The sequence below is a fragment of the Pseudorca crassidens genome, chromosome 2, assembly GCF_039906515.1.
Source record: "Pseudorca crassidens isolate mPseCra1 chromosome 2, mPseCra1.hap1, whole genome shotgun sequence".
Classification (NCBI taxonomy): Eukaryota; Metazoa; Chordata; class Mammalia; order Artiodactyla; family Delphinidae; genus Pseudorca; species Pseudorca crassidens.
The window spans coordinates 131,053,752-131,078,912 of NC_090297.1; the positions used below are offsets into that span (position 1 = coordinate 131,053,752).

Consider the following 25,161-nt stretch of genomic DNA (forward strand, 5'->3'; position numbering starts at 1 on the left):
TTCATCAAGAACTCATCACTTCATGAACTTCTGACTGTCACTGATGCAGGTTACTGTCTTGCCTCATTTATTTTGTGAGCAGCCAGTGGAGGGCCATGGAGAAAAGCTTATGAGTAAGTGTGCATTCCTCTTTTGTTCTGGACTTCTAATTATTCTACACTGCTATGCCAGCCCACACTTGGCCTTTAAGAATGCGTTAACATTTTAGCTCATTTCTTCTTACCAGCTTCTATGGTGGCTACTTCTTCCTCTTGTGGTCTGCAAATGTTCATATGTCCTATCTTTCCTTGGAGGGGCTTGGCATTCCTTGGAATTCAGTTACCCTGCCTTGTGACTTCAGCTCTCTGACAGGCAGGGGTCAAGAAAAGTTATAATTTTGTAGCTCATATAGTTTTTCTGTTTTTAAGATGAGGGTAGCATTTCTCATGGAAGAGAAAAAGAAGGAAAGAGAAAAAGAAGTAAGGGGAGTTGAGAGAAAGCACTAGAGAACATGAGCAAGCAAGAGTCAGCGCATGTACAGGCAAGGAAAAAAGTTTCTGAGATTCTGAACTTCTTTCTACAACCACAGATGGTTCTACAATAGTTGAGAGAGTTCAGGTTTTCAGATTCATGCATGAATTTATGAAAAAATCCACATCTTACTAAAACTCCTTGATTTATATCATAAAAATACATATTTCTTTACAATTAAAATATTTAATTTTTTATTTAATGTTGTGCAATAACTCATTTAAAGACTAATCTAACAATTAAAGCATTTAGCACCTGATTTTTGACTAGTAATAGCCACTCATTGATTCTCTGCCACCTACAATGATCTATCTATATCTGTCCCAAAATTAACTAACCAAGTAGACTTCTAATTTTTTTCTAAAAGAATACTAAAAAACTATACCCTCATAAATTTTTAAATCAATGTCTAAAATTTTTCATCATTTGCCATTTATAACATATTTAAATGACATTTTAAAATATGAATTAAGTATATCTAATGAAATCTAAACATCACAGTAATTTGATGTCAAACATCATCCACTAAAAAATATACAGAAACAAGATATTCTTTAAGAGTGGAAAACTTCACATAATCTTTTTCTTGAATTTGTATTTTTGTTCCCCTTGCAAAATAAAATGTATCCCATAGATTTTATACTGTCTTTTTTTTTTTTTTTTTTTTTTTTTTTTGCGGTACGCGGGCCTCTCACTGTTGTGGCCTCTCCTGTTGCGGAGCACAGGCTCCAGACGTGCAGGCTCAGCGGCCATGGCTCACAGGCCCAGCTGCTCCGCGGCATGTGGGATCTTCCCGGACCGGGGCACGAACCTGTGTCCCCTGCATCGGCAGGTGGACTCTCAACCACTGCGCCACCAGAGAAGCCCTATACTGTCTTTTTAGGCTAAGTCTTGTTTAGCATTCTCTCTTCTTTGAAAAAAGGATGTATATAATACAAACATTAATTTAATTTTCTGTGACCAAAATGCTCTAATTGTAAGATATTTTCTCCATTTGAGTTACTATTAAAATTATCAGTATACAATTGATAAAAAACAACAAATCTTGATAATTATTAAACAAAAGTAATATTTTATTAGAAATACAGGTTGTGGCACACCCTCTCTCTCTGCCTTTTGTACTGACTGTGTTCTGGTAACTACAAATGAATATTACCTACTCTTAGAATTCCATTCTTATTGTTCAGCATTAATTCTATTCCTATAGTTCATTTATATATTTATATAGATACAGTCATAGAAATGTAAAATTTCCTCACTAATGTCATTCAATTTTTTAAATCCCAAGTTTGTGCCAAAATTCACACAGCCACTTATTATCAAAAATATTTTTAATGATCTGACATCTTTATTGGACCAGTCTTTAATTTTTTATTGAATACAAAGAACTGGAACCATCTACCTTGCTACCTAGTAATGAAGAGTATTTTAAAATCAGAATTTTTGCAAAGTACTAAAACGGGTTTACCAACATCAAATCAAATGTGCAGAAACACAATCCCTTATCCCAAGCACCTGGGGCAGATAAGTTTCATAATTCTGAATTTTTCAGACTTTGAAAGGAAATATGCTTCATATTATGCAACACTCCAAGTAAGGTCTATGTCCACACTCTGTAATCAAATACATTAATATTTCTACTGGAAAACTTATGAACAATTACATGAAGTAGGATATATAAAGATAAGTAGCTCTGCTCTATATCTAATCATGCCATCAAATGAAAGTGAGTTTTTGGAATTCAGAGTTTTCTAGATTTTCAAATCGCAGATAATGGACTATGGACCAGTATTAATTACACCTGTTTATTTGTCCAACTGAAGTAAGAAGATCTACGTTCAATATTTGGTGCTAATGGCTTCTTTGCTTTGCTCCCATGGAGCTTGAGAATAAGGAACAATGCAAACGTTTTCTGACAATACTCAGAAGAAGAAAAAAGTCCTTTAAAGAAAAAAAAACTTCACCCACCTTCACTCTCTTACTCAACAAATACCTAAAGTAAAAGAACTCAAAGTACAAAATATATTTTTTCTAATGCCATGTTTCTTAATAGAAATACCTGTAAGACAAAGAATGACAGCAAGTTACTCTAGTAACATTTAGAAGAAACATCCCTTTGTCAGATAATCCTGAGGGTTTTACAACCTGGTAAAATGTACGATGTTAAGGTTCATGATAATGAGAAATATGTTTTTCTCTTGTAAAACAGAAAAAAGCTATTATAAAAGTTGAAATATGGGGACTTCCCTGGCGGTCCAGTGGTTAAGACTTCACCTTCTGGGGACTTCCCTGGTGGCGCCTGCCAATGTAGGGGACACAGGTTTGAACCCTGGTCTAGGAAGATCCCACATGCTGCAGAGCAACTAAGCCCGTGCTCCACAACTACTGAAGCTTGTGCTCCAGAGCCTGCATGCCACAAATACTGAGCCCAAGTGCCACAACTACTGAAGCCCGCGCTCCTGGAGCCTGTGCTCCACAACAAGAGAAGCCACCAAATTGAGAAGCCTGTACACTGCAACGAAGAGTAGGCCCTGCTCCCCGCAGCTAGAGAAAGTCCACGCACAGCAATGAAGACCCAATGCAGCCTAATTAATTAATTAATTTAAAAAATTAAAAGACTTCACCTTCCAATGCAGGGGGTGCGGGTTCGATCCCTGGTCGAGGAGCTAAGACCCCCACATGCCTCGTGGCCAAAAAAGCAAAACAAAAAACAGAAGCAATACTGGAACAAATTCAATAAAGACTTTAAAAATGGTCCACATCAAAAAAAAAAAAAAGACTTAAAAAAAAAAGTTGAAGTGGAAAAGGAGAACTGGAATGATACCTCAGGCTTCACTATCAGGCATATCAACTTACGTATGAAATTTGAGGACCTAAAAGTTGATGTTCTTAAATCTGTAAGTTTCTACACAAACCCTAAATGCTTTTAGTGCTCCATCAGGGTTTTCTTACTCCAGTTTGGAGACCTTTGCTTCAGATTACATGTCAAGTATTTAAGCATGTACTTCTATATGTGAAGATTTTATAAAGCATGTGCCTAAAGGTAGCAGAGTATTTTTACATAGATTTTTTTTCCTGTGCTTTCAGACAAGTGGAATCCAGTGAATGTGATATAGTTGGCTAAAGTACACTGATACTCTATAAGTGATGATTTTTTATAAACAGAAGATGATTAGAGCCTTGATAATTATGTAGAGAAATAGCCTTTATTCATTCAATATCATAAAATTTCCCAGAACAGTGTACTAATTAGCCATTGCCACAAAATTGCTGTGTAACAAACTATTCTAAATTTTAGTAGCTTAGAACAGTCATTTATTTTCACAGATCTGAGGGACAGCTTAGGGTTGGCTGATTTTAGTAGAGCTTATTTGTCTGGAGGTTGGATGATTTGGCTGGGGCAAGTCAGTACCACCCCAAGTGGCTTTCTTCCTCCCCCTGGGACCAGTAGCTAGCTTGAGTATGTTCTCTTCATGGTGATGGCAGAGGGGGAAGAGTAAGCAAGCCCAACTGTGAAAGCATATTTCAAACTTCTGGTCAATTTCACACCTAACCATCACTTGGGCCAAAGCAAGTCACATGGCCAAGTCCAGAGTCAGGGTGGAGTTGTTTCCCACAGTGGGAAAGCACTGTTTAGTGTCAAAGTACATAAATACAGAGAAGGATAAAGAACTGAAACCAAAAATGCAATTTAATATAAATATTAAAATCTGAAACAAATCTTTCAGCATCTTATAATAGCTTAATATTGATTAATAGAGACCAATTAAATTGGCTCTTGGCTCTGTTGTTAAAGTAAAATTTGTAGAGTCTAAAACACAGTTTATATAGCTTAAGATGAATTCAGAACCACTAGAGGAAGAAGTGACTCTTTACTAAGAGGTGCAAGCACTGAATTTTCACCTTAGACGGTCACAGAAAGATGAAATGATTATCACTAAACAGAAAGAAAGCTAGCTTAGATAGGATTTCGAGCTTTTGGTTTGTAATACTCACATGCAATCTATATGTTCTATTTTAAACTAAGATCTCTAGGGGGATAAAGAATAGTCACATTTTATTTAATTCAATTAAGCCCTTTAAGATAATATTTTTAACCATGGTCTCTGTCTAGTGATATCTAACTCAGACACGAGTACCTAAATTTTATATTTTCTGGAGCAGCCCTTTATAATATAGCCTATTCTCCAATCCTCATTCTAATTCTCCCACTAAAGAAATAATCTATAAATTACATGATTCATCACTCTACTACTGTGTTAAGTATCAATATATTAAAAAAAAACTAACCTTGCAAACAAAATGTGAAAACACCAAATAAATATTTAAATTCAGAAAAAATGATTTCAATTTTTTAACATAGGTTTTTCAAAAATATTTAAAGTATTTCATATGACAGATTTACAATGATCTAAAACAGTAAGCCACATTTAGAAGTCAATTTTTTAAAACCTCTATGAGGAAAAATACATTTTCTGGAACGCTTTAAGTAAATCACGTATATCAGGATGTAAAAACCTTCTCTTATTGAGTGAATATCTGAATAAACAATGATAATCTTATCTATTCTGGCATTAAGCTTATTCTAAAAATTCCCTTAAACATAACCCATCCTAGCTGTCTGTAGGTGCTTGCAGAAAGGAACATAAATGATGTAGCTGAAACTGAAGTGTTAGTGGCTTACTGGGAAGAGAAACAACAAAAATTGATGAAGTCTCAATCTTTTATTAAAAAAAAAAACGAAAGACTACCATGTATTTTTATTCACTTAAACCATTTTCACTTATAACTGCCAAAAGCTCAATTATAAGAAGTTTCTGTTGTAATATCTTAAAAGTATTTAATGATATATTTTATGAATTTTCTATATGCTAAATTTTTAGCATTTGTTTAAATTAGTCTACATCTTTTCCATCTTTTTAAAAAAATTTCTTTCTGATTTGGAAAGTAGCCTGCATATAGACAGTTTATAAACATGTGAAAAGTTTCAACATCTTTGTAACTACTACAGTGATTACAACTACAATATTAAAGCCTCCTGTCCATCACATTTTTTTTTCCTCCTTCTGAGAGGTAACTGCTATATTTGAAGTTAGAACAATTATTTCCTTTTTTTTTTTTTTAGTGGTTTGACCACATATTCCTATGGTCAATGTACATATTCCTAAACACTGTAGTTTGTTTTACATGCTCATGAATAGAATTGTACTGTGCATTTTTCTGTGACTTTCATTCAACATTTATTATGCTTGTTACTCATCCACATCAGTTCATGGAGCTGCAGTTCATTCATTTTCACTGTTGAATGTTCTACAGTGTGAATATGCAACTACATACATTATTTAAATACATGTTTCTCTAGGGCAAGGTTTCTCAAACTTTAGAATTACCTGGGGAGCCTGTTAAAAAACAGGTTCCTGGGGTCCACCTTCAGAAATTCTGATTCAGTAGGTCTTGGTCAGGGTGTTAGAATTTGCATTTCTTACAAGCTCCTAGGTGATGCTGATGCTGTGCAGAATACGCTTTGAAGAGCAAAGATGTAGGATGTATTTATCATTTCCTTATTTATTTGAAAGAGTTCTTCATGTAATATAGATATGAAGAATTCTGTCATTTATATGTGTTCTACATATTTTCTCCCAATTAATGACTTTTTAAGAAATTATTTTCCAGGTATTATTTGGTAAATAGAAGTTTTTAATTTTACTGTAGCCAAATTTATCTACCTTTTATTTATGGCTTATACTTTTTGTATCTTAAAGCCGTCCCTATTACAAGATCATGAAGATATTCTCTCTTAACTCATTTTCTAAATACTTTATATTTTGCTATTCACATCTAGGTTGTGTGGTGACCTGGAATCGACTGTGTATTGTATGGCGCATGAATTACAACATCATTTTCCCACACCAATTGTCCAACTATGAAAATTCCATATTTTCCAAACTCCTATGCAATATGATCTTTGCCAGGTATCAAACATCCATGCATTTGTAAGTCTATTTTTGGTTCTGTTCCACTAGTCTATCTATTCCTGGGCCAAAATAAAACTGTTTTCATTTATCTTTCCTTATCTTTGTTTTAAATGTGTCTCTTGTAAAGAGTATATTATTGCATTTTGAACATTTTAACTAGTCTGTTAATCTGCACCTTTAACTTGCAGCTGTTAAGTCATTTCCATTTACAATAATTAGATACATCTGAATTTCTATCAGCTTATTTTCTGTTTTTTAGCTATCCCAAATATTCTATGCTTCTCCCCCTTTCCATTCTCATTTCCTTTAGGATTAGCCAAATATTCTACTCCTCCCCCCCGACCCCAGTAATAATTTGAATTTTGTGCTTTGCTTCTATTATTTTAATGATCTTTCTAGAAAGCGTATCATGTATTTCGTACTTTCCCGTGTTTGTAGTGACTGCTCAATATTAGTTTCAAAAAATGAATGATCATGTCTATCATATTAGTAACAACTGAATAATAAATGCCTGACTTTAAAATATCTCTGCATTTAATATGAATATAAAATTTCCTGTGAAGCACATTTTTTAAAAAGATCTAGCTAAACGACACCTACAGCCTGGAAGGCAAGACAGACATAAACAGGTGAAAAATTTACTAGGTGCCTCAAAGTTGTTCTTAAATTCTAGACTATCAAAAGTAGATTTTACAACAAAATAATAGAATAGTTTGTTTCTTGAATATTGGCGTTATGCATGCCACCTCCATTTGCATTCACACAGATTACTTAGAAACTTGAAAACAAAATGTCCTTGATGTAGTATAGGTAACTGAAACACATGTTCATGAATGCTCTGATGCTAATTAAGATTTATTAAATAAATATTCAGACATTTAATTTATTTAAATGTGAAGGAAAAGACATCCCCACTGGCAACCACTATATAAAATAAAAAACAAGGCAGATTTATGAACCTAACAAACCTAAAATATTTCCCATTAAATAAAGAAGACAGAAAAAATGTTTAAGATATCCTGAGCACTTACATATCTATCAAGTTTCTCCATGTTAGCTCTATAAAATGAAACTAAACTAAACACCAGGTTCTTAAGTTGAAAGGGATGAATTATATTTTGGGGACAGATATAGGAGGAAGGCATGGAAGAGCAGAAGGTAGTCCAAAAATTCACATCAGAGATCTAAAGATAACCTAAAACTATGTGTATTTTACATAATGTACATGTTCATCTTTTAGAATCCATCTTGATTTTTAAAAAACAACAAATATTCTAAAAAAGAAAAATACTTATTGGTCATCTCCACAAAAAAAGCTCCCTATCTATGGAAAGACACTGGTAAAAGTATTTTAAGAAGTACCTCTGAAGAGACAATTTAATAATGTGTGATCAAGGGGAACTTAAGCTTTATCTGTAACATATCAAAGTTGAGAATGAGGATTTAACCTTGTACTACTTGTATAATTAAATATAAACAATTTTTAAATGATTACATACATTTTTTAAAGTAGAAGATACATATGTAAGATACGTAGTCTCAACTTTACTGAGAATCAAGAAATCTTTATGAAAGATGAAGCTTTATAAAAATTCTTCTCAGTGAAAATTTTCAAAGAATAAACAACATAAGTCAAGTATAAGGAACACTGAAGGCAATCATGGAGTGCCTAGAACAGGAAGCAAAGGACTCTGTATTTATTCTTTAAACAATAAGAAACCACTGCAAGTTTGAGAGTCAGGAAAGTAATATCAGTACTTAAAAATTAATTAATCAACAAAACCAAACCAACCAAAAAGGTTATTTTTTCCTTTTGAAGACTAAGAGTTATCACATATCAATTGCAAAAACTAGGAAGTATTGAAAATGGGAAAACAAATGGTATATGTTTATGTGTATGAACTGTTTAGTTTGCTGACAGTAACAAAGAGTTTACAGCAACCAAAACTGAAAATGTTTGTTGAGAACACAGTTTAAATAGAATATTTCAGAATTCCTGTTTGTTTGTTCTAGAAACATTATTCCTTCCCAGTGAATATGTTATTAGTATAAATATCAATCTTGAATCAGAATAATATGAATCTTACCTTTGATTTATATCACTAATTTCTGGGGGGAAAAACACAACTATTATTACTTTAAAGAATATAACTTAGGAGTACCCACATTTCCTATCTGTTATACTAATTACAGTTTTAAAACTTGCAAAATGCTTCAAGTTAGTAAGCAAGCAACTCTACCATTCTATTAAAACCACAGATGGTTAGTAGTTCTATTTATTTTAGTCTTACAATGTTCTCTCAAACTGGCTTTAGAGAAGATGAATTGGAAAGAAATGGTTTTTCTACCTTTTTCTACTCAATAAGAAAACATCATGTAGTAATCAGCTAACAAGACAATTAATAAACACCTTTACCGTTAGGTCAAAAAACTTGCTCTGCTGAATGGATACAAAAACAAGACCGTATATATGTTGTCTACAAGAGACCCACTTCAGACCTAGGGACACACCACACACAGACTGAAAGTGAGGGGATGGAAAAAGATATTCCATGCAAAAGGAAATCAAAAGAAAGCTGGAGGGATTCCCTGGTGGTGCAGTGGTTGAGAATCTGCCTGCTAATGCAGGGGACACGGGTTCGAGACCTGGTCTGGGAGGATGCCACATGCCGCAGGGCAACTAGGCCCGTGAGCCACAACTACTGAGCCTGTGCATCTGGAGCCTGTGCTCCACAACAAGAGAGGCCGCGATAGTGAGAGGCCTGTGCACAGTGATGAAGAGTGGCTCCCGCTTGCCACAACTAGAGAAAGCCCTCACACAGAAACGAAGACCCAACACAGCAAAAATAAATTAATTAATAAACTTCCACCCCCAACATCTTCTAAAAAAAAAAAAAAAGAAAGAAAGCTGCAGTAGCAATTCTCATATCAGACAAAATAGACTTTAAAATAAAGACTATTACAAGAGACAAGGAAGGACACTACATAATGATCAAGGGATCAACCCAAGAAGAAGATATAACAAATATAGATATATATGCACCCAACATAGGAGCACCTCAATATAAGGCAACTGCTTACAGCTATAAAAGAGGAAATCGACAGTGACACAATAATAGTGGGGAATTTTAACACCTCACTTACACCAAATGACAGATCAAACAAACAGAAAATTAATAAGAAAACACAAGCTTTAAATGACACAACAGACCTGATAGATTTAATTGATATTTATAGGACATTCCATCCAAAAACAGCAGATTACACTTTCTTCTCAAGTGCGCATGGAACAATCTCCAGGATAGATCATACCTTGGGTCACAATTCAAGCCTCAGTAAATCTAAGAAAATTGAAATCATATCAAGCATCTTTTCTGATCACAACGCTATGAGATTAGAAATCAATTACAGGGAAAAAAACGTAAAAAACACAAACACACGGAGGCTGAACAATACATTATTAAATAACAAAGAGATCAATGAAGAAATCAAAGAGCAAATCAAAAAACACCTAGAGACAAATGAAAATGAAAACACGACTATCCAAAACCTATGGGATGCAGCAAAAGCAGTTCTAAGAGGGAAGTTTATAGCAATACAATCCTACCTCAAGAAACAAGAAAAATCTCAAATAAACAACCTAACCTTACACCTAAAGCAACTAAAGAAAGAACAAACAAAACCCAAAGTTAGCAGAAGGAAAGAAATCATAAAAATCAGAACAAAAATAAATGAAATAGAAACAAAGAATGCAATAACAAACATCAATAAAACTAAAAGTTGGTTCTTTGAGAAGATTAACAAAATTGATAAACCATTAGCCAGACTCATCCAGAAAAAGAGAGAGAGGACTCAAATCAATAAAATTAGAAATGAAAGAGGAGAAGTTACAACAGACACCGAAGAAATACAAAGCATCCTAAGAGACCACTACAAGCAACTCTATGCCAATAAAATGGACAACCTGGAAGAAATGGACAAATTCTTAGAAAGGCATAGCCTTCCAAGACTGAACGAGGAAAAAACAGAAAATATGAACAGACCAATCACAAGTAATGAAGTTGAAACTGTGATTAAAAACCTTCCAACAAACAAAAGTCCACGACCACATGGTTTCACAGGTGAATTCTATCAAACATTTAGAGAAGAGTTAACACCCATCCTTCTCAAACTCTTCCAAAAAACTGCAGAGGAAGGAACACTCCCAAACTCATTATAGGAGGCCACCATCACCCTGCTACCAAAACTAGACAAAGATACTACCAAAAAAGAAATTTACAGAACAATATCACTCATGAATATACATGCAAAATTCCTCAACAAATAACTAGCTAACAGAATCCAACAACACATTAAAAGGATCATACACCATGATCAAGTGGGATATATCCCAGAGATGCAAGGATTCTTCAATATATGCAAATCAATCAATGTGATACACCATACTAACAAACTGAAGAAGAAAAACCAAATGATCACCACAATAGATGCAGAAAAAGCTTCTGACAAAATTCAACACCCATTTATGATAAAAACTCTCCAGAAAGTGGGCACAGACGGAACCTACCTCAACATAATGAAGGCCATATACGACAAACCCACAGCAAACATCATTCTCAGTGGAGAAAAACTGAAAGCATTTCCTCTAAGATAAGGAAGAAGACAAGGATGTCCACTCTTACCACTATTATTCAACATAGTTTTGGAAGTTCAAGCCACAGCAATCAGAGAAGAAAAGGAAATAAAAGGAATCCAAATCAGAAAAGAAGAAGTAAAGCTGTCCCTATTTGCAGGTGACATGATACTATACATAGAGGATCCTAAAGATGCCACCAGAAAACTACTAGAGCTAATCAATGAATTTGGTAAAGTAGCAGGATACAAAATTAATGCACAGAAATCTCGGGCATTCCTATACACTAATGATGAAAAATCTGAAAGTGAAATCAAGAAAACACTCCCATTTACCATTGCAACAAAAAGAATAAAATATCTAGAAATAAACCTACCTAAGGAGACAAAAGACCTGTATGCAGAAAACTATAAGACACTGATGAAAGAAATTAAAAACACAAAAAGATGAGGAGATATACCATGTTTTTGGATTGGAAGAATCAACATTGTGAAAACGACTATACTACCAAAACAATCTACAGATTCAATGCAATCCCTGTCAAATTACCAAAGGCATTTTTTACAGAACTAGAACAAATAATCTTAAAATTTGTATGCAGGCACAAAAGACCCTGAATAGCCAAAGCAATCTTGTGGGAAAAAAAGAGAGCTGGAGGAATCAGGCTCCCTGACTTCAGACTATACTACATGCTACAGTAACCAAGACAATATCGTTCTGGCACAAAAACAGAAATAAAGATCAATGGAACAGGATAGACAGCCTCGAGATAAACCCACAAACCTATGGTCAACTAATCTATGACAAACGAGGCAAGGATATACAGTGGTGAAAAAACAGTCTCTTCAATAAATGGATGAAGAGTGGCTCCTGCTTGCCGCAACTAGAGAAAGCCCTCGCACAGAAACGAAGACCCAACAAAGCAAAAATAAATAAATAAATAATAAAAATAAAGGAATTCCTTAAAAAAAAAAAAAAAAAAGACAGTATGGTACTGGCACAAAACCTGGAATATAGATCAACAGAATAGGATAGAAAGCCCAGAGATAAACCCACACACATATGGTCACCGTATCTTTGATAAAGGAGGGAAGAATATACAATGGAGAAGATACAGACTCTTCAATAAGTGGTGCTGGGAAAACTGGACAGCTACATGTAAAAGAATGAAATTAGAACACTCCCTAACACCATACACAAAAATAAAGTCAAAATGGATTAAAGACCTAAATGTAAGGCTAGACACTATAATCTCTTAGAGGAAAACATAGGCAGAACACTCTATGACATAAATCACAGCAAGATCCTTTTTGACCCACCTCCTAGAGAAATGAAAATAAAAACAAAAATAAACAAATGGGACCTAATGAAACTTAAAAGCTTTTGCACAGCAAAGGAATAACTAAACAAGATGAAAAGACAACTTTCAGAATGGGAGAAAATAGATGCAAATGAAGCAACTGACAAAGGACTAATCTCCAAAATTTAGAAGCGGCTCCTGCAGCTCAATATCATAAAAACAAACAACCCAATCCAAAGATGGGCAGAAGACCTAAACAGACATTTCTCCAAAGAAGATATACAGATTGCCAACAAACACTTGAAAGGACGCTCAACATCACTAACCATTAGAGAAATGCAAATCAAAACTCTGATGAGGTAGCACCTCACAAAAGTCAGAATGGCCATCATCAAAAAATCCACAAACAATAAAGGCTGGAGAGCGTGTGGAGAAAAGGGAACCCTCTTGCACTGTTGGTGGGAATGTAAATTGATACAGCCACTATGCAGAACAGTATGGAGGTTCCTTAAAAAACTACAAATAGAACTACTATACAACCCAGCAATCCCACTACTGGGAATATACCCTGAGAAAACCATAATTCAAAAAGAGTCATGTACCACAGTGTTCATTGCAGCTCTATTTACAATAGCCAGGACATGGAAGCAACCTAAGTGTCCATTGACAGATGAATGGATAAAGAAGATGTGGCACATAGATACAATGGAATATTACTCAGTCATAAGAAGAAACGAAACTGAGTCATTTGTCGTGAGGTGGATGGACCTAGAGTGTGTCATACAGAGTGAAGTAAGTCAGAAAGAGAAAAACAGTACCATATGCTAACACATATATATGGAATCTTAAAAAGAAAAAAAAAAAAAAAGAAGGTTATGAAGAACCTAGGAGCAGGAGAGGAATAAAGATGCAGACGTAGAGAATGGACTTGAGGACATGGACGGGGAGGGGGAAGGGTAAGCCCGGATGAAGTGAGAGAGTGGCATGGACTTATATACACTACCAAATGTAAAACAGATAGCTAGTGGGAGGCAGCCTCATAGCACAGGGAGATCAGCTCAGTGCTCTGTGACCACCTAGAGGGGTGCGATAGGGAGGGTGGGAGGGAGATGCAAGAGGGAGGAGATATGGGGATATATGTATACATATAGCTGATTCACTCTGTTATAAAGCAGAAACTAACACACCATTGTAAAGCAATTATACTCCAATAAAGATGTTAAAAAAGAAATAAAAACTCGTAACCAAAAAAAAAAATTGATGGCCATTGGTGAGTATGTTTATAATATTAAAAACTCAAAAAGCTACTCTAATTAAATCACTGATAAAATATTAATTAATAATAATAACTAAGTAATTATTGAGCATCATTTTCGAAGAGCTTTACAGACAGCATCTTCCTTTCATAATCGTCGTAAGAGACCCAAAAGGCTATCTCTATTTTAAAGATAAGGAACTTGCGGAGAGAAGTTAATCAATTTGCCCAAAGTAACATTTCTAGTCAGAGACAAAACAGGGATTTAAATAAGGGAATAGTAGGTCCCAATGGAAAAGAGCAGCATGTGAGGGGGAAAAAAAAATCTATCTGCTAATGAAAAGAGAATTCTACCCACATATACATGTTCATCCATACCCTCCTGGAATTTAATTATGAAATTATGCCAGTATGCAAGTGAAATAAATAGTAAGTTGGAATAAGGAAAAGATGTTATGACAGATTAAGATTTAAATTTACCTTTTTACAAGGTAATATTGTGTTCATGATATGGTGCTAGATTATCTTTTTTTTTTTTTACTCAAGATTATCAATAAAAAAAGGAATCAAGAATCAAGGAGATTTAACAATGCTAAAGTTAAATTACAGTTGTTTACTGCTTTAGTAAACATTCAAGGTAGGAATTCAGATATAGAAGACAAAGGAATTATGAGTAAAAGTGACCATATAATTTATCTTCCAACCCATAACACTTTTGAGAATGAAAGAAAGCCCTATCAGTAATTATGATGGTAAGACAAATTGAAGGAATTATTAGGTTTCCTTTAATTAAAAAAAAAAAGGTTTCCTGTGTCTAAACAATACAGCTTCATTGTTTAAACATCATTATGACCTAAGTTTGTAAACAAATAAGCATTATTCATGCATGCAAAGACTCAGAGGAACAGCAACAAAAATAATCAACAAACCCATCTCTATGTATTAGACATGGGAGACAGAACACTGAAATTAAGGCACAGCAATTAATGAGTAAAAATGGCATACCACATAGTTCTAATTTAGAGTATAATAATGAAAACAAAGTTTAAACCTACAAAGAAAGTTATTCATTTTAAAACGTTCTTTTATCTTAGTCATGAAAACCAACAACAAAAGAAGACAAATCTTTCATTTCTTACCTGCACAGCCGAAAGCCAGATGGTATCTAGAAGAGGGGCTGAATTTAACACAGCACACGTTAGCCTTCGCCTCAATGCTTGCCACCGAGTTGTCTAGGTTGGTAGACCATAGCTTCACTAAGAGTAAGGAACAATAAAAATGAAAATAAACAATACATAGGCCAGTGCTTCTGTAACTGAGAAAGTCTGCTTATTGCTACAGTTGTATTTTCATGCTAATCTAAGCATTTTGGTTTACTAGGATCAAAAATGTTTAACCTGAATGAACGAATAATAGAACAGTATATTTAAACCAACAGAACTTAGTTTCAAAGTCAGAAAATATTACATAATCAATATATCTCATAACTAAGGCATAAAAGACAGGTTAAAACAAAGCAATCTGAAATACATGTGTATTTGCCTTAGTATTCTTTAAATAGTGTGTGTGTGTGTGTGTGTGTGTGTGTGTGTGTGTGTGTATGAGTAAGGCAACTACATGGTTTATCGTCCAACCTATTACACTTTTGAGAACCTCACATACACACATACACACACATTTTCACATGTACGATATATATCAGATTGTATATATGATATAAACACAAATATCTTTTAAAGTACCTGGGAGCAGTTCTTATTTCATCTTTCAATTAAGAATTCCATGATTTTAAAATTTTACATGGGAACTTAGTTGTATGATTTAGTACGTCTAAAGTAACAGATGACAGAATTGCTTAGCTGAACTTTAAAATTTTGCTTTAATATTTGATATTTAGTCCATTCCAATGGTACATATTGAGATTTGTAAGGATTAGGGAGTGAAAAGCTGACTGATCAGAGCAGGTCAGATCTGAAAACAGAAGTATAAAAGTGAGATGTTATCTTGTGAGTTACCAGAGCAACCATATCATTTTTAAACAAAAATGTCTTAGTAGACACTAGAATACAAATAGACTTTCAAGATACAGGTTACGATCCTGGTTGCACATTAGGATTAATAACAAACATTAACAACAACAACAACAACAAAAGCCTTCCTAACCCATCATTCTATGGGTCCCAATGTCTCATCAGGACAGTGCCCAGATGGGGTCCAGGTATTGGTGGTTTTTTAAAAAGCTCTCCGGGGGCTTCCCTGGTAGCGCAATGGTTAAGAATCCACCTGCCAGTGCAGGGGACACGGGTTCAAGCCCTGGTCCAGGAAGATCTCACATGCCTCAGAGCAACTAAGCCTGTGTGCCACAACTACTGAGCCCATGTGCCACAACTACTGAAGCCCGCGCACCTAGAGCCTGTGCTCCACAACAAGAGAAGCCAACGCAATGAGAAGCCTGCATACTGCAATGAAGACCCAACGCAGCCAAAAATAAATAAATAAATATTTTAAAAAAAGCTTTCTGAGTGATTCTAATGTGTAAAGCAGAGTTGAAAACCAAAATATAGAGCTGGAGGCATAATAAAATTTTAGAATCTTTTTAGGATTATTAATACAGTGATCTTTAAATAGGAGTGAAAAACATAAAAATGGTTCCAACAACTACCACTTCTATGAATGTTATTTCATAAGAATAGAGACTTCCTCTGTGTGAACAGGATCATTTATCTTCTATGAATAGAATTTCACAAGAATAGAAAATTTCTTTAAATATGTGAAACCTCTGAATAAAAATTAATCATTAAAAAAAATTATTTAAAACCTGATGAATTGGGCTTCCCTGGTGGCGCAGTGGTTGAGAGTCTGCCTGCCGACGCAGGGGACACGGGTTTGTGCCCTGGTCCGGCAGGATTCCACATGCCGCGGAGCGGCTGGGCCCATGAGCCATGGCCGCTGAGCCTGCGCGTCAGGGGCCTGTGCTCCGCAACGGGAGAGGCCACAACAGTGAGAGGCCCGCGTACCGCAAAAAAAAAAACCAAAGAAAATACCTGATGAATCTATTAGCCTTCCCAGAGAAACATAAGATACTCATTACTAAAATAAAAAAATAACAGTTTTAAATAGAAATGTTTGATTTGTTTCATGTTATTTTCCAATAGGAATCGTGCTATTTCAGTCAACATACAATTGTTCAGGCAATTAAGATACACAATTCTGAGATGAGATGGCTAGCTGTAATTAAAAGTCTGCATGTCAAATAGTACTTACAGATTAGAATATCAAGTGGTAGGACTGTACTCTAACAGTGTGGCAAGCCAAAGTTAATCCACAACAAATATTTATGAAGCACCTACTAATCCCATAACCTCACTACTAATCACTAAGAACCTTTAAAAACAAGGATTATATATCAGTGTTTCATGACTATTAAATATGAGCAGTCATAAAAATGAACCAGAACTAACAGAACAACAGCTAACTTAGAAGTGAGGTCTTCTTTTTTATTTCAAAGTAATTTTCTCAATGGAGTAATCATTTACATTTTAAAAATAAGACATAATGGTAACCACCATGGTTATAATTTTCAACACATAAGATATTAGAATCTAATATAACTGTCTGAACTGTAAGGATACCTAAGGTTTAAAATACTATAAAGATACACTGAATATATAAAGCATAGAAAAGAAAAATGCACAAGGAATATAATACTGTTATTAAGTTATTAGTTATTAAAGAGAACAGGTATTGTGGATTAAATTGTTCTCCACAAAAAGATACGTTGAAGTCCTAACACTAGGTACCTATGAGTGTCAACTTATTTTGAAATAGGGTCTTTACAGATGTAATCAAGTTAAGATGAGGTCATACTGGAATAGGATGGGCCCTAAATCCAATGACTGATACCTTTATAAGGCGAGGGAGACTTGGCTACAGAGGCAAAGAGTGAAGAAGGCAATGTGTAGAGAGAGGCAGAAGTTGGATGCAGCTACAAGTAAAAGAATGCAAGGACTGCTACGTAACCACCAGAAGCTGGGAAGGCAGCAAGGACGGATTCTTCCCTAGAGTCTTCAGAGGGAGAATGGCCCTGCCAATACCTTACTCCGGGCTTCTAAGCCTGTAGTACTGTGAGAGAATAAATTTCTATTGTAGGAGCCAGGCATGTAGTGGTACGCTGCTATGGCAGCCCTAGGGAACTAATATAACAGATATGATGAAATAACATTAAAATCAACTTAATATCCTAAGATAACATCATAGGTCAAAAGGTAAAATAGTATAATCTTTTGGAGAAAGAAATCAATAAAAGTACCGGAAGAAAATGTCTAAGACTGGGAATTCCCTGGCGGCCCAGTGGTTAGGACTTGGCGCTCTCACCTCCAGGGGCCTGGGTTTGATCCCTGTTAAGAGGAACTAAGATCTGCAAGCTGCGTGGTGTGGCCAAAAAAAAAAAAAAATGTCTAAGACAAATATAAATGAGATGTTCTTCACAATAAGGAACTATGGTTCCTTTCTCCGTAAAAGTCTGATAGTAAGAATTTCTTTTAACTACAAAATTACAGTCTCAACATTTATTGTGAAAATTCCTTTTGGCAAGAAAAAACAAAGGCGAATTTAAAAGAAAATATCCTCAAGGTGAAGAGCTAAAGCAATTAAATCAAACAAAACACACTGCCCTTATTTAGTCTCCTGTGACACTCAGAAAAAAATCAAAATAGTGACTCCTAGGAAAATCATGTCAAAATGTAGGAGACTAAAAAAAAAAAAAACTTGTTCTGAGTACTATCTAGCTCCCTTTAGGAAATGAATTTTTTACTTATAACTAAGTGTTTTATTACAAGTTTGATTAATGTTAATAGGTAAAGAAAAATTTTTGTTTTTTTATTTTTCTGGTTTTTTGAGTATCACCTGAATCTTAAGTCCCATTAAAAAGTCCTGAATTTAAAAAAATCCAACTACCCTAGAGGATTGGTGAGGTTTATCATCTACAAATCTTTAAAGTCTGGGTTAAACACTCCCTAAGTTCTTTTGTTCAAAATTATTTTTTCCAAAAACAGAACACATTACATATCTATAATAATGTCAGTACCAATTTCAATGTGCAGGATTTATGTTTCTGAGCTTTTCAGACTGGGTCTACTGTATATCTATTTGCACAAAGCTTCCTAAGAAAGAATTCATTGTAAAAGATAAAGGAAACAGGCCCAGGAGTTTGACACAATAAGAAAGCCTGTCCTTAGTGAGAATGTGCAAGTATGAGTATGATTCATATCTGGTACTACTGAACCCACTTCTGAACTACTGTCTAGATCCTACAGAAAACAGAATGAATTAAAAGGGAGAATGCTGCTTCACCCAAAACTATCATAAACATCTATACTATCTGATAAGCCTAAAAAAGTGTAAAAGATTAAACACAAAGATGTGTACTTTGACAATGCTAATTATCAAACGTAAGTTTTTCTTTTAAACTTCATCAGAGAGAAAACAGGCCTTGTCACATTAGTTAGCTAGTGTTGCACAGCAAATTGCCCCAAAACTTAGCAACTTAAAACAACAAAATTTACTATGTCACATAGTTTCTGAGAATCAGGAATCTCCAAGCAGCTTGGCTGGGTGCTTTTGGCTCCCCGTGTCAAGGCTCAGAGGTCACAGTAAAGCTGAGCTGAAGAATTCGTTTCAAAGTTCACTCAACACAGCTCTTGGCATGAGGATTCGGTTCCCCACCATTTGGGCTTATGATACAGCTAGCTTCTCCCAAACCAAGTGAATGGAAAGAGAATAATGAAGACAGATAAACTAATTTCAGAAGGGACATACCTTCATTTCTACAGTATTCTGCTATCATGCAGACTGGAGCAATGGGGAAGCAGGGGAACTAAACAAGTGTGGGAATAATAGAAACCAAAGATCACTGGGGTCCATCTGGGATGCTGGCCAACACAAGCCTTTTAATTTCTTTTGGATCCAGGAGATATTATACTTAGTAGAGTTATAACTTATGGGAATGTAACTGTTATCATAATGCTGTTTGTTTATTATGTTGCAGTTCATTTTTTAGTCCTCTGATGATAAGAAGTGGAAGCATTTCATTCAGTATGAGTTAAGTAAAATTAATTTTTGAAATTTACCAAGATTTCAAATTCAGCACTTTTACATTAACATATACAACTATGAAAATTTGGAATAAATCAGGCTAAATTTAGGGTGTCCTAAAGCCTAAATTCTTAAAACTCATATGTGGAGGGGAAAAAACCTTTAAAGAATGTGCTGGGCTTCCCTGGTGGCGCAGTGGTTGAGAGTCCGCCTGCCGATGCAGGGGATGGGTTCGTGCCCCGGTCTGGGAGGATCCCACATGCCGCGGGGCGGCTGGGCCCATGAGCCATGGCCGCTGAGCCTGCGCGTCCGGGGCCTGTGCTCCGCAACGGGAGAGGCCACAACGGTGAGAGGCCCGCGTACCGCAAAAAACAAACAAAAAAAGAATGTGCTTATTCTATTTCAAAAACAAGATTATTTATTGGATGACTCTTAGGTTATGTATTTTAAAAGGAAAATACATTTTCCCAAAAGAACTTATAAAATGGCACATGAAACTCTTTTCTGATTACCTTGCTAGGTACTGACAGTTCTTTAACATGCAAATATGTGCACATATAATTGGAAGTAAACTGTTTTTACTTTTATTTTTTAACTTTTTATCTTATAACTGGCTTAGAGAAGTTAGATCAACATGGTTGATCTGTCGGGGAAAAAAGTTCAGTCATCATTTATGAGGAATTAAACTATTGTTAAAATATACAGATCAGAAAAATATCATTTGTAAGGACTAAGTATTTAATTATGCAATGAAAAAATAACTTCCATTGTTAATAATGGTTAAAAATTGATCAAACAACAAATATAAAAAATGTTAAATATTTTTGTGTAAAATACATTAAAAGTAATTTAAAAAATATTCTTACTATAAAATTATTATAAAGGCTATATTTTATAAGTAAAATCACCAGTCAAGGAGTGATAAATATATTTAAGAAACAGTAAATACAGGCATTCCTGTATAGAGGGTTTTGTTCCAGGCCACCACAATAAAGCAAGTACTGTAATTAAGGGAGTCACAAAATGTTTGTTTTCCCAGTACATGTAAAATCCATGTTTATATTATACTGCAGTCTATTAAATGTGCAGTAGCGTTATATCTAAAAAAAAAAAAATTTACACACCTTAATTAAAAAATATTTTATTGCTAAAAAATGGCAACCATCATCTGAGTCTTTTTACTGGTAGACTGTTTTGCCTCTAAGTTGATGGCTGCTGACTGATCAGAATGGTGGTTGCTGAAGGCTTGGGGTGGCTGCAGCAACTTCTTAAAGTAAGACAGCAGTGAAGTCTGCCCCATCTATTAACTCGTCCTTTCATGAACAATTTCTCTGTTTTCAATTGACTTTGCCCAGATTCATCAGAGGAATCACTATCTATGGCACATATAGCCTTACAAAATGTATTTCTTAAATAATAAGATTTGAAAGTTGAAATTACTCCTTGATCTATAGGCTGTAGAATGGATGTTGTATTAGCAGGCATGAAAACAACATTAGTCTCATTGTCTCTCTCCATCAGAGGTCTTGGATGACCAGGAGCATTGTCAATGAGCAGTACTATTTTGAAAGGAATCTTTTTTTCTGAGCAGGAGGTCTCAACAGTGGGCTTATTAAAATATTCAGCAAACCATGTTGTAATCAGATGTGCTGTCATGAAGGCTTTGTTGTTCCATTTAAGGAGCACAGGCAGAGTGGATTTAGCATAATTCTTAAGGGCCCTACAATTTTCAAAATGGCAAATGAGCACTGGCTTCAATTTCAAGTTACCAGCTGCTTTAGCCCCAACAAGAGTCGGCCTGTCCTTTAAAGCTCTGAAACCAGGCACTGACTTCTCTAGTTATGGAAATCCTAGATGGCATCTTCTTTCAATATAATACTGTTTCATCTACATTGAAAATATGTTGTTTAGTGGAGCCACCTTCATTATCTTAGCTATATCTTCTGGATAATTTGCAACAGCTTTTTATTTATTTATTTATTTTAACATCTTTATTGGAGTATAATTGCTTTACAATGGTGTGTTAGTTTCTGCTTTATAACAAAGTGAATCAGTTATGCAACAGCTTCTAATCAGCACTTGCAGCTTCACCGTGCACTTTTATGTTGTAAAGACAGTTTCTTTCCTTAAACCACATGAGCCAACCTCTGCTAGCTTCAAACTTTTCTTCTGCAACTTCCACACCTCTCTCAGCCTTCATAGAATTGAAGAGTTAGGGCCTTCCTCTGGATTAGGCTTTGGCTTAAGGGAATATTTGATCTTCTATCCAGACCACTAAAACTTTCTTCATATCAGCAATAAGGCTATTCCACTTTCTTATCATCCATGTGTTCACTGGAATAACACTTTTAATTTCCTTCAAGAACTTCTCCTTAGCATTCACAACTTGGCTAAGTGTTTGGTGCAAGAGGCCTAGCTTTCAGCCTATCTTGACTCTCAACATGTCTTCTTCACTAACCTTAATCATTTCTAGCTTTTGATTTAAAGTTAGATGTGTCACATGAAAAGATGCTCAACATCATAACTAATTATTAGAGAAATCAAAACAACAATGAAGTACCACCTCACAGTGGTCAAATGGCCATCATCAAAAAATCTACAAATAACAAATGCTGGAGAGGGTGTGGAGAAAAGGGAACTGTTGGTGGAAACTCTTGGTGGAAATGTAAGTTGGTGCAGACACTATGGAAAACAGTATGGAGGTTCCTCAAAAAACTAAATATAGAGTTGCCATATGATCCAGCAATCCCACTCCTGAGCATATATCTGGATGAAACTATAATTCAAAAAGATACATACACCCCTATGTTCAAAGCAGCAGTATTCACAATAGTCAAGACATGGATAAAATCTAAATGTCCATCAACAGAGGAATGGATAAAGAAAATGTGGTATATATATATATATATGTGTGTATATATATATATATATACATACATACATACATACATACAATGGATTACTACTCAGCCATAAAAAAGAATGAAATAATGCCATTTGCAGCAACATGGATGGACCTAGAGATCATCATACTAAGCGAGGTGAGAAAGAGAAAGACAAATACCATATGACATCACTTATATGTGGAATCTAAAGTATGACACAAATGAATTTACCTACGAAACAGAAACAGACTCACAGACTTAGAGAACAGATTGGTGGTTGCCAAGGGGAGGGGAATGGGACAGGGATGGAGTTGGAGGTTGCGGTTAGCATATGTAAGCTATTATATATAGGATGGATAAACAATAAGGTCCTACTGTAGAGCACAGAGGACTATATTCAGTATAGTTAAACCATAATGGAAAAGAATGTGAAAAAAATGTATATATATGTATAACTGAATCACTTTGCTGCACAGCAGAAATTAACACAAACATTGTAAATCAACTATACTTCGATTTATAAAAAATAAATAAATAATAAAGTGAGATGTGCAACTCTTCTGTTCACTTGAACAATTAGAGGCCAACAGAGAGTCATTAACTGGCCTAATTTCAACATTGTTATGTCTCAGAGAATAGGGAGGCCTGAGGAGAAGGAGAGAGACAGAGAAACGGACAGGGGTGGAGCAATCAGAACACACACTACGTTTATCGATTAAGTTTGCCATCTTATATAGGTGCAGTGTGTGGCACTCCAAAACAATTACAATAGAAACACCAAAGATCACTGATAACAGATCACCATAACACATACAAAAACACTGAATAAGTTTGAAGTTTTGTGAGAATTACCAAAATGTGACAGAGAGACATGAAATGAGCAAAAGCTGTTGAAAAATGGCGCCAATAGACTTGCTCTATACAGGGTTACCATAAACCCTCAATTTGTAATAAACATAGTATCAGCAAGGTGCAATAAAACGAGGTATGTCTGTAACACTTCTGAGAAAGGCTTAAATGCACTTGGGAATGTTAGTACCAACCAAGACAGAGTAATCTGTCAGTCTCTCTCACTGTGAGTTTACTCTGGACAATTATCAAGAAAACAGAAAGTGACTCTCTGAGGAATGTGAATAATAAGGAAAACCAGTCATGCGGGGGAGGAAATTCAAGACTTAGGAAGTGACCAACATGGAGGTGAGAATACTGTTTTGCTCCTCCCTCTATTCTCCCACAGAGAGGCAAAGTCAGTACCTCAATCAGCAAAAACTAAGGAAAATCCCTGTGTATCTGGCCATAAGACTAATAAAAGGGGTTCTTGCAAGCCAGAGGTTTGGGAGTAATTTTCATTGTTTTTCTTTTGTTTCATCCTTTTTCTCTTTCAACTCTTCCCCAAGGGAGGGCTTTAGTCACAGAGCTGCATCAGCATGGGAAGCTAATGCACCAAGAGAAACTCCATCTCCACGGCCACAAAAAGGAGTAACTCCTCTGTACAGAAAACCCTACTTTCTGGAGAAACCCTCAGTAAAAAAGACTCTGGGGGATGAAGAGTGTGCAGGAGAAACTTCAAAAAGAAAGCACTGGAAAAGGAGATCCCATACTTCTGTGTATGAACAGCATAAGGCTTATAGTTACTTCTGAGTTCTATGTGCAAGATGGACACAAAGTAGAATGGCAAAGGCTATGAGCATTGAACTACGTTTGAAAAGACCTACTAATTTCCAGATTAACCTCTGACTGGCATATGCATCAGACAAACCAATGGAGCACAGCAAAGGCTTTGAAAACTGACCTGACAGTAAAACAAGCACTCACATAGGCACGATAGAACTCACAGTCAAAATCTAAACCAACTGGTTACCCGATTTAAAAAAACAAAACAAAGCACTCTCCAGAAAATCTGCACAGTACCCAGAGTTGTATAAAATAATATTCAAAATGCTTAACATAAAACCTCAAAATAACTCAACATACAAAAATCCAAGAAAATGTGAAGAATTTTCAAAGGAAGATGCAATCAACAGAGCAATGCTATAAAACAGATGTTAAAGCAACTATTGTAACTATGTTCCATGGGGTAAAAGTAATAAACGTTTAAAATTAATGGAAAGAGAGATGTATTCAGAGAGATATGGAAACTGTGAAAAAGAACAAAATAGAAAATTTTAAAACAATTACAGTAATTTACATAAAAGATTCACTGAGGTAAATTCATAGCAAAAGGGAGATGGACACATAAAAGTTAGTGAACGAGAAGACAGAAGACAAATTACTCAATCTGAAGAAAGGAAAAAATATTGACAAGAAAAGGACAGAGTCTCAGGGACCTATAAGACAAAATAAAAAGGTCTAACATTCATGCAGTTGGAATCCCAAAGGAGAAAAGAATGAAATTACTGGTTTGATGAATATCTAACAAAGCAGTTTCAGAAGAAAGAATATCAATAGGGATGAAGAGTGACACTAAATACTGATAAAAGGGTCAGTTCACCAAGAAAATATAAGATTTC

At 35.2% G+C, this 25,161-nt stretch overlaps 1 protein-coding gene and 1 non-coding gene across 11 annotated transcripts in view; both read right to left on the reverse strand.

Annotated features, from left to right (window-relative positions):
- The window catches only part of COP1 (COP1 E3 ubiquitin ligase), a 273,107-nt gene that overhangs the window by 79,249 nt on the left and 168,697 nt on the right, over window positions 1-25,161 (reverse strand). For 9 of the 10 annotated variants that reach the window (XM_067728722.1, XM_067728719.1, XM_067728725.1 and 6 more), the window contains one exon: window positions 14,813-14,929. The exons of the other annotated variant lie outside the window; for it this stretch is intronic. In XM_067728722.1, coding sequence (XP_067584823.1) covers window positions 14,813-14,929 — 117 coding nt within the window. The remainder of the gene's footprint in view (window positions 1-14,812; window positions 14,930-25,161) is intronic. 10 annotated transcript variants of the gene reach the window in all.
- LOC137220370 (small nucleolar SNORD12/SNORD106) lies at window positions 20,365-20,447 on the reverse strand. The gene has a single exon (XR_010941668.1). It is a non-coding gene; the product is annotated as a small nucleolar SNORD12/SNORD106 (small nucleolar RNA).